Raw genomic sequence first — 14094 nt, 5'->3', positions numbered from 1 at the left:
GGTTGGCCCCCCCACATGGTTTCCTGTTGTGTCATTGAGTGACATGAGTGACGCACGGGCCTGCAGACCCCAGCTGTGTGCGGCGCGGTGCGGGCAGCAGCTCAAGGTGCTCCTGCGGAAGAATTCAGCACTTTGGACAGCACCTATATCAGCTCTCCACACTCTGGAATTCCTGCAGTCTCACAGGCTGGGCACAAGGACTTTGTGGTCGGAAATGTGACCACGTTTCTTACCAAGGTGCACGAGAGGAGCTGTTTAAAAGTGGTGACTTTCTCAGGCAGATGTGGAAAATTTTCTGCTTTTTTATTTTCAGCAGCAGATAAAATAACTAAAGTCATTGTTAAACACGTTTTAGAAAAAGATTTTTTTTTCTTGCAGGCAGTCGGGAAGCAGCGTTCACCTACGCCATCACGGCAGCAGGGGTGGCCCACGCCATCACGGCTGCCTGCAGTCAGGGCAACCTGAGCCAGTGCGGCTGCGACCGCGAGAAGCAGGGCTACTACAATCAGGAGGAAGGCTGGAAGTGGGGGGGCTGCTCAGCTGACATCAAGTATGGCATTGAGTTCTCCCGCCGCTTCGTGGATGCCCGGGAGATTAAAAAGACGCCCCGCCGGCTGATGAACCTGCATAACAATGAGGCCGGCAGGAAGGTACGGAACCCTCCCTGATGCTGACGCCCTGAACCTTTTGTGCACACATATATATATTTGCTGCTCTGCTTCTGGAGCGCAAACACGAGACTTTACTGCGTTTATGTTTGTTTAATTTCAGGGATTAGGTATTCAGGTTTGTAGAATGGAAACATGTTATTGTTAAAAGCTTTTATTTTGAAGGGCTTCACTTTTAGATGCAGTAAAAAGAAGGTTTCTTTAACAAAACATCAAAAGAAAACAGCGTTATTTATAGCTCTTACTTGTCAGAGTATATTTTGAGATGCTAATGACAATAATAACCTCTCAAAATGTTTACAATTCTAAAATTGTTTTATTCTAATTTTTACAAAAAACAAAAGAAAAACAAAATTTTATGGATCAGAACTGCAAGATCTTTACTGCCCATGTGCCAGTTAAAACAAACAAACAGAGAGAGTGACTCAGCTTTTATTTAATCAGGAGTCGTTGAGATTTTCATTGTCTGTTCTGACAACAACATATGATTATACGTTATTTCATTTTTTTAATTTAATTCAATTTTATGTAGATAGCCAAATCACACAACATAGTTGTCTCAATGGGCTTCACACCGATAATTGTCCAAAAAACGTAAAATCAATCATAAAATATGAAAATAGCTGATTGTGCCCTTAGATCTTTCTTCTCAGTTTAGACGACATTCTTTGATTTTATGGATTCAGTCGGTGAAACCCTCCAGTAGAGCTGGGTTGACAAAATTAATTAATCGATCTGAATCAATCTAAGCTTAATAGATCAATAATCAATCCATAAAAGTAGAGATCGATCTAATGCATTAAGCTAAAGTCTGCTAGTTTGATGCTAACGGCTAGGACGGCTAATGCTAACACTCAGTTGACATAAACATACATTTCTGACTAAATGAACATCTTTATAAACTCACAGATAAACTCTTTGAAGGACATGATGTAACTACTTGTGGTCCAAAACAGTTTTTTGCTCATACTTTCGTTTTCTTCTGGAATAAGGTGTAATCGGTGTAATCGCCACCTAGTGGTCAAACTGAAACTCCCTCCAAGAGAAGTAGAACGATCAAAACTTCTCTGTTTAAGAAACCATGTAACACTGTATGATTTTAACAATCTCATCATAATTTCACTTACAGTGTGTGAACGGTTTCAGATTAATATGAAAATCTTCAAAACATATATCTACATTTTAAACAAATGTGTCTAAATGTGTAAACTCTAAATTTAAATTGAGTGGATCAAAAAAAAAAATCAAAATCAAGCTGATCCAGGTTCTGGTGAATCGATTCTGATAATTATTGGCGACACCAAACCCTAATCTAAACTGTTGAGGAAAAAATAAATTCATGTGAATACTTAATTATCCGTTGTTTAAATGGTTTTGACTGTCGTAAAGTAGACAAAACTGTCGGGAAATGTTACCGAAAGTTATTATTTTTTTTTTTTATTAATTACAAGTTTTAAAAAACAACAAACATACAAAAACAGGAGATTGTCTATTTAAATTAACTGTTGTTCCTGCGCATGTGGTGAACCTTTATATTTCATTTATGCACAAAGATGCTTTTCTCTGCAACAGAATCAGCTGATGTACGATGATTGCGTAAACTTCACTGTGAACGGTTGGATATCAGTATGAAGATATATTTTTCTTCTCTTCAGAAAACACTGGAATTAAGTGAAATGCATAAACCGTCAAGGAATTAGGATTGTGGAAAGACTACACGGCAGAGCTAAAGGGTCAAACTATAATATCAACTCAGAAGCTGTGGTTTACATAAGATGCTTTAGTCATTTTCCTGTTCTGGGTCACTTCCTCTTTGTTGTGTGATATTAATAATCCTTATGGATTTCCTAAATGATCTGCGCTTAGTCTAGTAGAGTATAAATACTTTTAAATAAAATATGTAGTTATCAGATTACAGCAACTATATAAAATATAAAAGTTAAGTAAAACACAATAGAGATGTGATTAAATGAATGTGCTTGTTTAGGCTCTCTGATTCTTTGAAATAAACCAAATCCAAGGTGATTTTGTAGATATTAATAATATTTGGACAAATCAGTGATTAGATCTTTATTGTTTCTGTAAAACTTTCATTGAAACTATTCATAGACTGGTCATACACAAAAAATATAAAACAATAAGATCCATATTCATACTCCCAAAACAATCAGAGAAAACAGCAGCATGGATCATGTGTGAAGAAAGACAATGATGGTTTGATGCCTACAGATGATCTAATGAAGGTTTTCATGTCCACTGGGAAAAGGGGAGTTTAGCTGGTGGTCGACACACAGACAACCGTCAGTCCTTCTTTCCAGTAACTTTGGTGGATTTATGAAGTGTGAAGACAGGAACCGGATATTATTGCAGTTGTCTGCACAATACCAAAACATGTCACTGCCATTTGACTGCATCTATTCAGGGCGTGAAGCAGGCTGACAATGCTGCTGTTGACACAGCAGATGATGGGGTCGGCGCTGTGTGCCAGGCAACTGGCATGCCGGACTGTCAACGTTGGCACTGTAGCTGTTCTCACCAAGACCGCTGGAAACTAAAACACAAAAACACAACAGGAAAGTCTTGTCATTTTCTTGACTTATATTTTGAGCCTGTAATAACCCACAGTTTCATTTACAGAAACTTCTTTTGATGCTGCAGGGAGTCAGACTTGTCTGCGTTTATGCTAATCTGAGACTAACTTCTTGAAGATCTTCTTCTGATGAACCTTAATATATAAAGTTTAAATAATTTAACAATATTCAAATTTTATTATAGGGCGTGTTGGGATTACAAATGTTCTCTGCCATACGATTAGAATAACAAAAAGGTTTTAGATTTTTTTGCAGCAGGACATAGAATCTGTCTAATAAGATCTTTAAAAAATGAACCCTCAAAGTCTGCACAGAAACAAGTACAGAGAGAGCATGTCCTTGTACTGGAACAAAACTAACATCACCTGTAACTATCATATGTTCTGCACTATTAGGTGCACTGTTGGTTTTTTTGTGAAAAAAAGAGGATTTAAGGTAGGCTTATATGTGGATTATTTCTGGTTGTACTTTCTGAAGTCAAAGTGATTTTAAAGGTACTGGCGCTTTGTCAAAAATGGTTGTTTTTTTATTTACAAGTGCAAGCAAGAATGTGTGTTACAGATCTAGGCCTACGTTAATTCAGCTAATGTCTAACAATGTCATACTGCTTTTTTTATTTTTTTTTATTTTAGAGTTGCTAACAACAAGGGAATTAGTGTAGCTACAGTAATATTTGTTTTAGAGGTATCAATCTGTTTTTTATGTGTTCAAACAAGGTTGGGTGTTATTGTGACTATGCTAACGTGGCTAACCTGTATTTTCCTTTCTTTGGCTAACTCATAGCTGTGTTGGACTATTTTTTTTTTTTTTTTTTATTACATTTTACCATCAAGGTTGGGAGTTAGCATAGTCACAGTAAGGTTTGTTTTAGTGGTAACATATTGCAACAAATTCTCATTCCCAACTCGTCACATATTGTCACATGGTTAAAACTCCTCTGTATCAAAAATTGACGTTTTGCTTCCCCAACTCGTCGTTTTTTAATTAAATCAAGACACCCCAACCTCTGGGCCGGAAACCGGTTCTGAGACGTGGACCTCACCGGTATCCTAACCCTATCCCGGTGCCGATTGCAGATCGGTACTGGTTCCGGATGCGGTATAGACGTGGACAAGACTAGGTTTAGGGTACCGCTTCCTGAGGTTCGGTCTGCAATAAAAAGTTATGTTTTTAAAGTTTTCAAAATTTTGTTTTAGTGTGTTCAATAAATGTTTATCTTGTTCGGTCCGCGACCTAAGGTGTTTTTTGGATGTTTTGGATTTTGGCCCCCTGTGTGATTCAGTATGACACCCTTGTTTTATACACATAAACACCATGAAATGTTCTCATGATGTCCTAGAAGCATTAAATTATACTGTCCACCCCATGTCAACAATTTAACATTTCTAATCAAATTCTAAAAGCTTTAACACAGTCAGTTTTCTATCATATTACATTATTTTATCACATTATGCAATATTTTGTACAAGCTGGAGGTTTCTAGATGTGAGGCTGCATAGGAAGAAGGAATTGCAGTCCAGTGTTCCTACCCTATATTATACATATATATACAATTATATTATTATTATATTAAGTTCATCTTTCATGGTTTTATAGATTAATTTTGGTGCAATTTCGCATGTTTGGCCGTTGACCTTGTCATCCATCTCCTCTGTGCCATGTCTCATGTGCTGAATTGGTTTTCAACATTCCCATAAGTCTTCAATCACGAGTTTTCACATGACCAATGCACTGGTGGAGGCTGGGTTGTCTGCTTTGACATCCACATAGTGAAATTCGTAAAAAAACCTCCCGTACTCTTTAGATCAGGGGTGTCTAAAGTCAGTCCTCGAGGGCCGCTGTCCTACATGTTTTCTAACCAACCTGCCATTGAAGCTCCTTATTGGCCAAACACACCTGATCCAGGTAATCAGGAGCAGATAAGGTAAGATTTCTGGAAAACCAGCAGGAGGCCAGCCCCCCCTTTGGACACCCCTGCTTTAGCTGAAACATCTTGGAGGTTAAATAACTGTGTTTTGGTCTGTAAAATGAGTCGTTTCTGACATTCCTGGATCTAAAATAGAGACAGCTTGATAAACAAAACTCACAGTGAAGCTGAATTTGCCCAAAAGATCCCAGTTTGTACTGTCAACAAGTAAAAATGTCATATTTTTTTAACAAAAGTGCAATTTAGAGCACAAAGTTTCCTCAGTTGTAAAACTTTTCTACATTTATTTTATCCCAAACATTACACACCTTCATAGTCATGTGTAACCATAAAGATACGATGTATAACAGTTTATATCCCCAGTTTTGTCAGTGTTTACTAATCATTCTCCTGTATTTCTGCTTAAGAGACATAAGCCTCCAAATCTGAATTGTAAACTTAATGCACTGCAGCCAGCACAAAGTATCAGACTCCATCAGAAGAGACTTGATACTTCTATAAATGAGCATTTTGAGCCAGCACTAAATTCTTGCTAATGCAAGCTTATATATGATTACAATGAGATAGCCCTAAAGCAGCATAATATGGACTCAAATGGTTGATGATGTTTAAAAAAAAGACTAAAGATGGAAATCAGGTCATATTGGACCAATCAGGGAAGGATTGGAGGCTTTGATGAACCCAGTTTAAGTAAATGTTTCCATGCATCTGTCAGGCTCTTTATACCAGGCATTCCTGGTGGTTTTTGCACTGTGCATTTTTGGAAATCCTCACTCTGAATCAACATCCGCGGCAAAACTGACAGCTGACCCCAGCTTTTATGAAGTCAGGGAACTCATGTTTTTTCAATCAAGTGTCCTTAAACTGGGAAACTGTGACCACATGGGTGCACAGACATGACCGACAGAGATACTGAACATCACTTGTGTACGTTTCTAAGTGTCGGATAGAAATGAGGACTTGTGGCTCTGGAAAGGCCCGCTGCCAGGAAAAAGCTACACAACCGACCCACGTCTCATACAGCGAGGGCATATGCTTCACTCAGGCCAGTCAGGCAGGCTTTTTAATGAGGTTCAACTGGTGGGGACGTGACCCACTTGAGGTTGAGACCCTGCCCTCTTCTTCCTTAACCTCTCAAACATTTACACTTTTTTTAACTTTCTTGAGCCAAAAAATGGATGATTAACTTTAGTTTATGATCTCAAAAAAGAGATCATGAATTTGCATTTATCACATCTGGACCTTAATAAGGTTCTAAATAAAACTAAAACAGGAGCAAGCACACACATTTTCTTAGCTGACAATTTATTGAAAATAATCTAACTGAAGCTGATCAAAAGTTTTAGACCACAACCTTTAAAAGCCAGAGATTGCCCCAACATTTGCTTTCAATTGTGTTTTCTAATGGAGTTACTTGACAGTAGAGCTCAATCTCTAAGAACGGACTGTTGAGCTGCAGCTATTGCTTATTGGTTGGATGCAACATCCCAATTCAATTAAATTATTTTAATTAAATTCCTCTAAATGTTTGGCCTCTTTTCCCCATTAATTATTTTTACACTTTGAAGCTCTATTTAGAAGCTTTTATTAAAATGTAACCATGCAAATTCATGCAATTTCTTAATTGGACTTAACATTTATTTATCTTAACTTACTCGGGTTTTTTTTATGATTATTTCTATTGCACAAATAGAAGTCTTGTCTATTTGTGCAAAGCTCCTATCAAAAAGCTCACGCAGCGCATCCACTGACATAATAATCCAAGTTGACTCAATCCAAGATGACTTATGGCTGCATGAGAGTGGTGTTTATTTTTCTCTCTCTGTGATGTGGTTTTGGGAAGATGGGGAAAATTACAGGATAAGTTATTACCAGTAAATATAATTTCCCCTCCTCCTGAACGAGCTGCAACATGCACGGATGAAACATTCACAAGCATTGGTGGTGATAAAAACATTATTTTTTGGATTTTCTAAACTGTTTTTCGCCTGACTTAGTACTTTTTTGAATACATTTGTGAGTAAAAAAGTATTTTTCTGTATGTGACTGATCATATATTTGGCTCCTGATAATGTGCATCTTTTTTGTCCTTGGCAGGTTTTAGAAGAAAGGATGAAACTGGAATGCAAATGTCACGGTGTTTCCGGCTCCTGCACCACTAAAACCTGCTGGACGACACTTCCAAAGTTCCGGGAGATTGGCTACATACTCAAAGAGAAGTACAACGAAGCGGTTCACGTGGAGGTGGTCCGGGCCAGCCGCCTGCGCCAGCCCACCCACCTCAAGGTGAAGCAGACTCAGGGTTATCGCAAACCCATGGAAACGGACCTAGTTTACATTGAGAGGTCGCCCAACTACTGCGAGGAGGACGCAGCCACGGGGAGCGTGGGCACCCAGGGACGCCTGTGCAACCGCACCTCGCCGCACACGGACGGCTGTGACCTCATGTGCTGTGGGCGGGGCTACAACACGCACCAGTACACCAAAGTGTGGCAGTGCAACTGTAAGTTCCAGTGGTGCTGCTTCGTCAAATGCAACACTTGCAGTGAGAGGACGGAGGTGTTCACCTGCAAATAAGGACTCGAGGAACTCCAGCAGGAGGAGACGGAGCGCCGAAAACGAGGACGACCCGACAGAGCGAGATATCCGTGTGGAGGGAACTAAAGGAACGGATTTGACACTCTTCATGGCATCGATTTGCACAGCAGAATTATTGACTTTTGAAAAGTAATTGCTAAATATACGTAGGTAATAGCCCAGAACTTTGTGCTCATGTACTGGTTGGGACTACCTAAAACGAACGAGGTCCTCGGTGGACATCTGTGCATTGCATTGTGGGATTGCTCAGCTCATGGCTGACTTGCATGGAGCTCAGAGGAGCACAGGAGAACGACAGCAGCTGTTGTGAGGTAACCAACAGACGTCTGTCTGCTTACAGAGAGAAACATTTATGAAATTAGCCGTATTTTCACTAAGGGGTGGGGGGGGCATGACATGGACTCTAAATCCGCTTTGTTAGAGGTCTGTAGAAACTGGGAACCCTTTGTAAGTGCGGCGCAATGTGTGGCGCCAAATTGTGAGTGGAGAACTCTGTTCAGCCCTCTGCTGCCAACTGGAAAATGGTGGAGTTTGTTAGTTTTCCAGTAACACTGGAACTGTCTGTTCTGAACACTGAAAATAAATTGTCTATTTATGTTATAGTATCTTAAACAAAGCACTAACGGGTAGAGATGTCTTTTTTTTTGTACTAAATGTAAAGAAAAATATTTTTTTGAAATTCTGACTGAAGCTTTGTGTCTCTTCGAAAGTGACCCTACATTCCTTAAAACACTTTTTATTTTTCTATTTAAAAAAACACGACAAAAGGTTTCATTGCCACTGATATGTTTACAACAAAAGACATTATAACTGTGTAATACACATATAAACACTTTAGCTGGTTTTAGCCGTCTGTGTTTGGTTCTTTAGAGCAGTTTCATCTGTTTGGATAGCTCTAGAACAAAAGGTATAATATATATATATATATACAAATTCACATGCAGAGGTCCTTCCTGTTCCAGATATATTTTTTCTAGTTTTTCCGCTCCAGTACAACTTTCATAATAACAAAAGCTACAATTGATAAAGTTTATTAACTTGATTCTGCAAGATCTTTTAGGGGAGGAAAAAATAAAAGCTTTTATTTACAGTTTGCCTTTTTAAGATAAATAAGGTCTGATCATTTACATTTTAAAAATCGCAATGGAGTTAAAATAGAGTGCTACAAATATTAAGACCACCATAACAAAAAATATATATAAACGAGAATTTTTTTTTTAATTTTACAGAGTAAAGTTTTTAAATTTGAATGGACTAAATCAAAATTTAAGGAGTGAAAAGTTGTACATTTATGGAAAAATACCTAATTTTACAAGTAAAGTGATGCATTTATGAGATAAAAGTCTTAAGTTCATGAGAAAAAGTTGTAATTTTACAAAAATAAGATAAGAAGTTTATGAGAAAAATAAGTCATTTCATGAAAATAAAGTAAACTTTGCAATTTTTAGACTGTGGGAGAGAACAAATGTTAAATAAAGAGATCCGGTTTAATATCTGCAAAGGGAATCACTTTGAAAGTTACCTACTACAATGTTGCTACGCTCACTGGAAGGAAAAAAATAAACCTGCTGTTAACTGGAATCTATTACGAGGAAACACAATTCAAAGAAAGTCACTTTGCACAACATTCTTTAACTCAAATCAGCTTTATTAAGACTGTAAATGATTTAAGTAAAGAGAGAAGTCAAACTTTATGCTCATTGTTGGAACTTTTTTTGTGGTGGATTTAACTTGGTTCCTATACCTTGGCCTGGTTGTGATAAAAAGGTGTGATTTTCTGTCACAGGTGCATGAGAACTGGACCGAGTGACCCCTCCCCCCTCGGGTTCCAAACAGGAAGTAGCCCTGAATCCAAGAAGTCAGAATCCCACAGACTTCTATAGAGAAATAAACAGCTGTTCCTCAGTCATTGTATTTGTCAGAACAACTTTTTTTGCTCTGACACAATATTATTCATGTTATTTTTCATAATTTTGTCTGTTATTGAGCTATTCCAACACATTCTCATCACCAAGTCGTCACATATTGACGTTCGGTAAAGGAGTCCTCCACGTCATTTTTTGACCTTTTGGGTGTCCCAAACTTGTCATTTTTTGATGTGCTGGCTGTTCAAAAAAATCGGGACAGGGTACGGGATATGGACTGGTCCTCGAGACGTGTCCAGTGCCGGTACCCACACCCAGTACCCTAACCTTACCTCGGCACCAGATGCAATAGCACTTACGATACCAGATCCAAACCAGTACCAGACTGTACCGGGTTAGAGTCAAGGTACTGGTGTGGTCTGTGTCCTGGTACTGGACCGGTTCGCAGCCTGGAGGTTGGGGACCCGTGATTTAATGGTAACTGCCAGCACGTCCAAAAACGACGAGTTGGGGACACCAAAAACGTCAAAAAGTGCGGCGGAGGGTTTCTTAAAGGGTAACCAAACAGGGACGTTTGAGGCTGACTCCACCCACAGCGCAAATTTGAAAATCTAGTCAGAGGGGTGGGGCTTGGGGAACAAGACTGTTGTCATTACTGGAGCTGCAGATCATGACGTGGGACTTCACATGGTTTGACCAATCACGAAATTCAACTGAAATACCTCGTTTCAACCTGTAGGGGGCAGAACACAGTTTTGTTTTTTTTCTTACTATATTTTCAAAAAAAAATGGCAATGACCAACAGACTTTTAAAGCACTTTTAAAGCCCTATTTATAGAGGTCAACAGCTAAAAAAAGTTAATCTAGGGTTTGGTCACCCTTTAAAAAGGTCAATATGTGACCACTTGGGTATGAAAATGTGTTGGTTATTCAAACTGACCCAAAAGATGCCTCAATAAAAGTATGTTGCACAATCAAAACATTTGAGTTTGAATTTGACAATTCCGAGTCCACTTTGAAGGTGTAGCGGTGTGGGCACAAGCTCTCTCTCGATTGGCACGAGTGGTTGTCATAGAAACGATGACTCAGACTGACTCGAATCAATCACCGCTTACTAACAACTTCTGATTCCAACATGGCGGCATCCATACAGCAAAAAAATGGCAATTCGATTGACTTAATTTCATTGCAGAAAGAAGCAACTTATTTTCCATGTGTGACATCACACTCACTCGGTCCAGTTCTCATGTACAGTCAGAGGTTCTGACCTGCGATTAGGAAAACAGTGTTCCTCCTGTCATCTCGTTAATATTATTGTATCTCTTTACAAACCACGTTAGCTCTAGTGACTAGACAGGTCACTACATTATTTAATACGAGTTCATAAATGGAGTCTCATCCTGCTTTCATCTTGATTAGTATCATTTTAGGATAATTACAGACTCCGTTTTTGATTTTATGAGTCTCTCTCATAACTTAAGAGTACCAATTACAGCATAAGTATAAAATTCTACACATATTCTCTCAGCTGAATAACTTATAACACAACCTTTGTCTGTTACTTATTTTATTAAATTGAAACGTCAGACAGAGATGCAGATTTATTTCCTCATGTAAAAAAAACACAAAAACCAACAAGTCTTTGGTTTATGTGGTTATTTATATTATGAAACTCACTCTAGAGCTTATCGTTAAATCTTGAGTAAAGAATCCACATTCTTGGTTTTATTGCTGAACGCCCGCTGCTACAAGACGGTTCCTGCTCTGTGTTTCGTTCCAACAAGCATCCTAAGCTATGATTTGCATAAATTGAAGAAAAACACGCACTCAGCTGGCAAATACGACGAGAAGCATCATTAAAAATCAAAAATTAAATGAATCAAGCACTTTTGAAGTACACTGCTCACGTTGGTAGTGCGGCGCTGTCCTTTGGTCCCTATTGTGGCACAGAAGTGGATTATCTCTCAGTTTTTCATTTTTTTTTTTTTTTTACAAGTGTCCTCTTGATGATGTGCAGAGGGAGATGTGTGATCAGAATCACAAAGGGAAGTCGAAAAAATAAATAAAGGAGAGTAACAGAAATGTGAAAAAAAAAACATGTCTGGAGAATAATCCCAATTCTCAATGTGTTTATTAAAAATTAAAACCAGATGAGCTTTCGTATGAATGTCCATAACTTCCTAACTATTCTATGACAAGCTGGATATTTAAAAAGGATTTTGCTGGACGGACGAATGGCAAACAGGCTGGACACTTGAGCCTGGCTTGCTTTCTGGAGTCTAAGTGAAAAGAAGACTTCATGCAAATGAGCCAGTGTGAATAGGAAGTGGCTCGGCGTGCCTCTTGTTTTTGGGCACACAAACAAGAGTGTGGTTCTCCTGTGAGGGAGTTTCATAGACGGCCGGATGAAAAGAGATGCATGTGCTGCCGGAAGCTGCATGAAAAGAGGGGTTATTTAAGAAAAGAGCTAATTGAGAGGAGTTTGGAGAAAGAAGGAGCTCGCTGTCTGAGTATGTGCAGCTGTCGGAGCCTTTGGGGACGGCACAAAATGTTTAGTGAAAAGTGATTAAAGAACCGTTTAGTGATATAGCTAATTTTGCTTGAATTCTTTAAGCTGCCAAAAACGATACCGGAAATTGACGCCTGTCCGAAGTGACTATTGTGAACCCGATCAGTCACGGTGATTATGTGAAAGAAAGCCACGCCACTTCATCCACTTGCTGGACGCTCACACTCGTCCTGTATGGGAAAACCATTGTAGGCGGGCAGCAGAGCAGAAGTAAGACGTGTTTTGTTAGTTGTCTGAATCCCAGGGGACCGGAACCCTGTAAGCTCCCCATATTATTCCCGGGATGGGCGAAAAATAAATCCACTTGTTTTTTGACAAACATTTTGTCATTAAAAAATATAGTCTGCTGTGTGTGCGTGGTTGTAAAGCAGCTTTTGTTTGGGTGTCAGGATCATTAGCTCATTGGGATATTTTCTGCAAGCTAATGATTCTGTTCTCACTCAGGCTGGCAGTCACTCCTGTATTTGCATATTCCAGCCTGGTTAAAAAGACAGACAGTTTTTAGGGGGAAATTAAAGCCAGAACTGATAGTCAGCTTTAAAGATAACTGTAACCTTTTACAAGTTATCTTCTATTCCTTAAAGTTCCACTCTGATCATCTTTTGATCCATTTTCAAAGCGTTCTAAGTGGTCTTTAATTTAGGATTGTGCTGTTTTTAGACAACATTTAAAAAACGTGTCATTTTACAGGACCTAGTTTCTGCCGAGGGACAGGAGTTCACCTTTAAGTTGTGGGCGGTACTATTGGCGAGCCCACCTCTACTTCCCATCATCCATCTGTTTACACGCTCTCCTGCTAGCTTACAGCCCCTCACACCTTCACCCTTTGGTATATTGGAGCTATGAAGTCATATTGTTTTGAGTCAAATTCCAGCTCATACGAGGAAAACGAAGATGTTCATGGATCTATTTGTCTGCAGGTTTATCCAATAGCACTTTTTGTCTGGTTCAGTGGCTCAGGTGGTTTAGCAGGTCGGTCAATGATCGAAGGATTAGCAGTTCTATTCCCGCTTCTGTCAGCCAACTGTTGTGTCCTTGGGCATGCAGTCAACATTCTTGCCTCCATTGTGGCTCCACCGGTGTATGAATGTCCCGGTGATGGTCAGAGGGGCCGTAGGCGCGTACTGGCCGCCACGCCTCTGCCAGTCTGTAGCTACTTCAGTAGTTTACCATCACCAAATATGAATGAGGTGTGAATAAATAATGGATATACGTTTTAAGTGATTTGAGAGCCTGGAAAAGGTCAGATTAATCTAATCCAATACTATTATTATTATTATTACTTGAATAAAGAAATCCTCAGAAATGCCTTTTTAAGCTTAATTTTCATCATACGTGTCCTTCATCATGAGAAAAACCCACATGAAATGTTAAAAACACCAAAAACACAATTTTAAGACAGTGGGTCTTTAATACAAGTTACAAACTCAGGCAGGAAAGAGATAAGCAACTTGGAAAAATTGCATTTCTAATCCTCAGAAAACTTTTTTTTAAATAAAAAAATCATATTTTGACTTATTTTCAAATGTTTTAAAGGTCATAGTAGTCAGGTAAAACACAAATAACATACAAAGTTGAAGCTAAACCAAATTTTATATGAAATGATGATAAAAGATAAACACCTCCATTGAAATTGTAAATACTTGAATGGCACGTTTCTATCTTCCTTGAAGGCCCAAAGCACTTTACAGTCACAGACTCATTCATCCATTCACTCACTGGAGGCGGCTCCATTGCTGAACACTGGAGCCAACTTTCCGTTCAGTGTCTTGCCCAAAGACACTTCGACACAATGGGGGCACAAGGTGGGAATTGAACCTGCAATCTTCTAATCAGGAGTTGACTGCCCTACCGCTACACCACAGCCGCCCCAACC

At 39.0% G+C, this 14094-nt stretch overlaps 1 protein-coding gene across 2 annotated transcripts in view; it reads left to right on the top strand.

Moving 5' to 3' along the window:
• wnt7bb (wingless-type MMTV integration site family, member 7Bb) overlaps window positions 1-8628 on the top strand; it is a 41206-nt gene extending 32578 nt beyond the window's left edge. For both annotated transcript variants that reach the window (XM_024282722.2, XM_024282720.2), the window contains exons 3-4: window positions 379-650; window positions 7284-8628. In XM_024282722.2, the coding sequence (XP_024138490.1) occupies window positions 379-650; window positions 7284-7763 (752 nt within the window). In that variant the 3' untranslated portion in view covers window positions 7764-8628. The remainder of the gene's footprint in view (window positions 1-378; window positions 651-7283) is intronic.
• Window positions 8629-14094: the final 5466 nt, after the last annotated feature.

This window comes from Oryzias melastigma, linkage group LG6 (assembly GCF_002922805.2).
Source record: "Oryzias melastigma strain HK-1 linkage group LG6, ASM292280v2, whole genome shotgun sequence".
NCBI lineage: Eukaryota > Metazoa > Chordata > Actinopteri > Beloniformes > Adrianichthyidae > Oryzias > Oryzias melastigma.
This window is presented reverse-complemented; position numbering and strand designations above follow the sequence as displayed.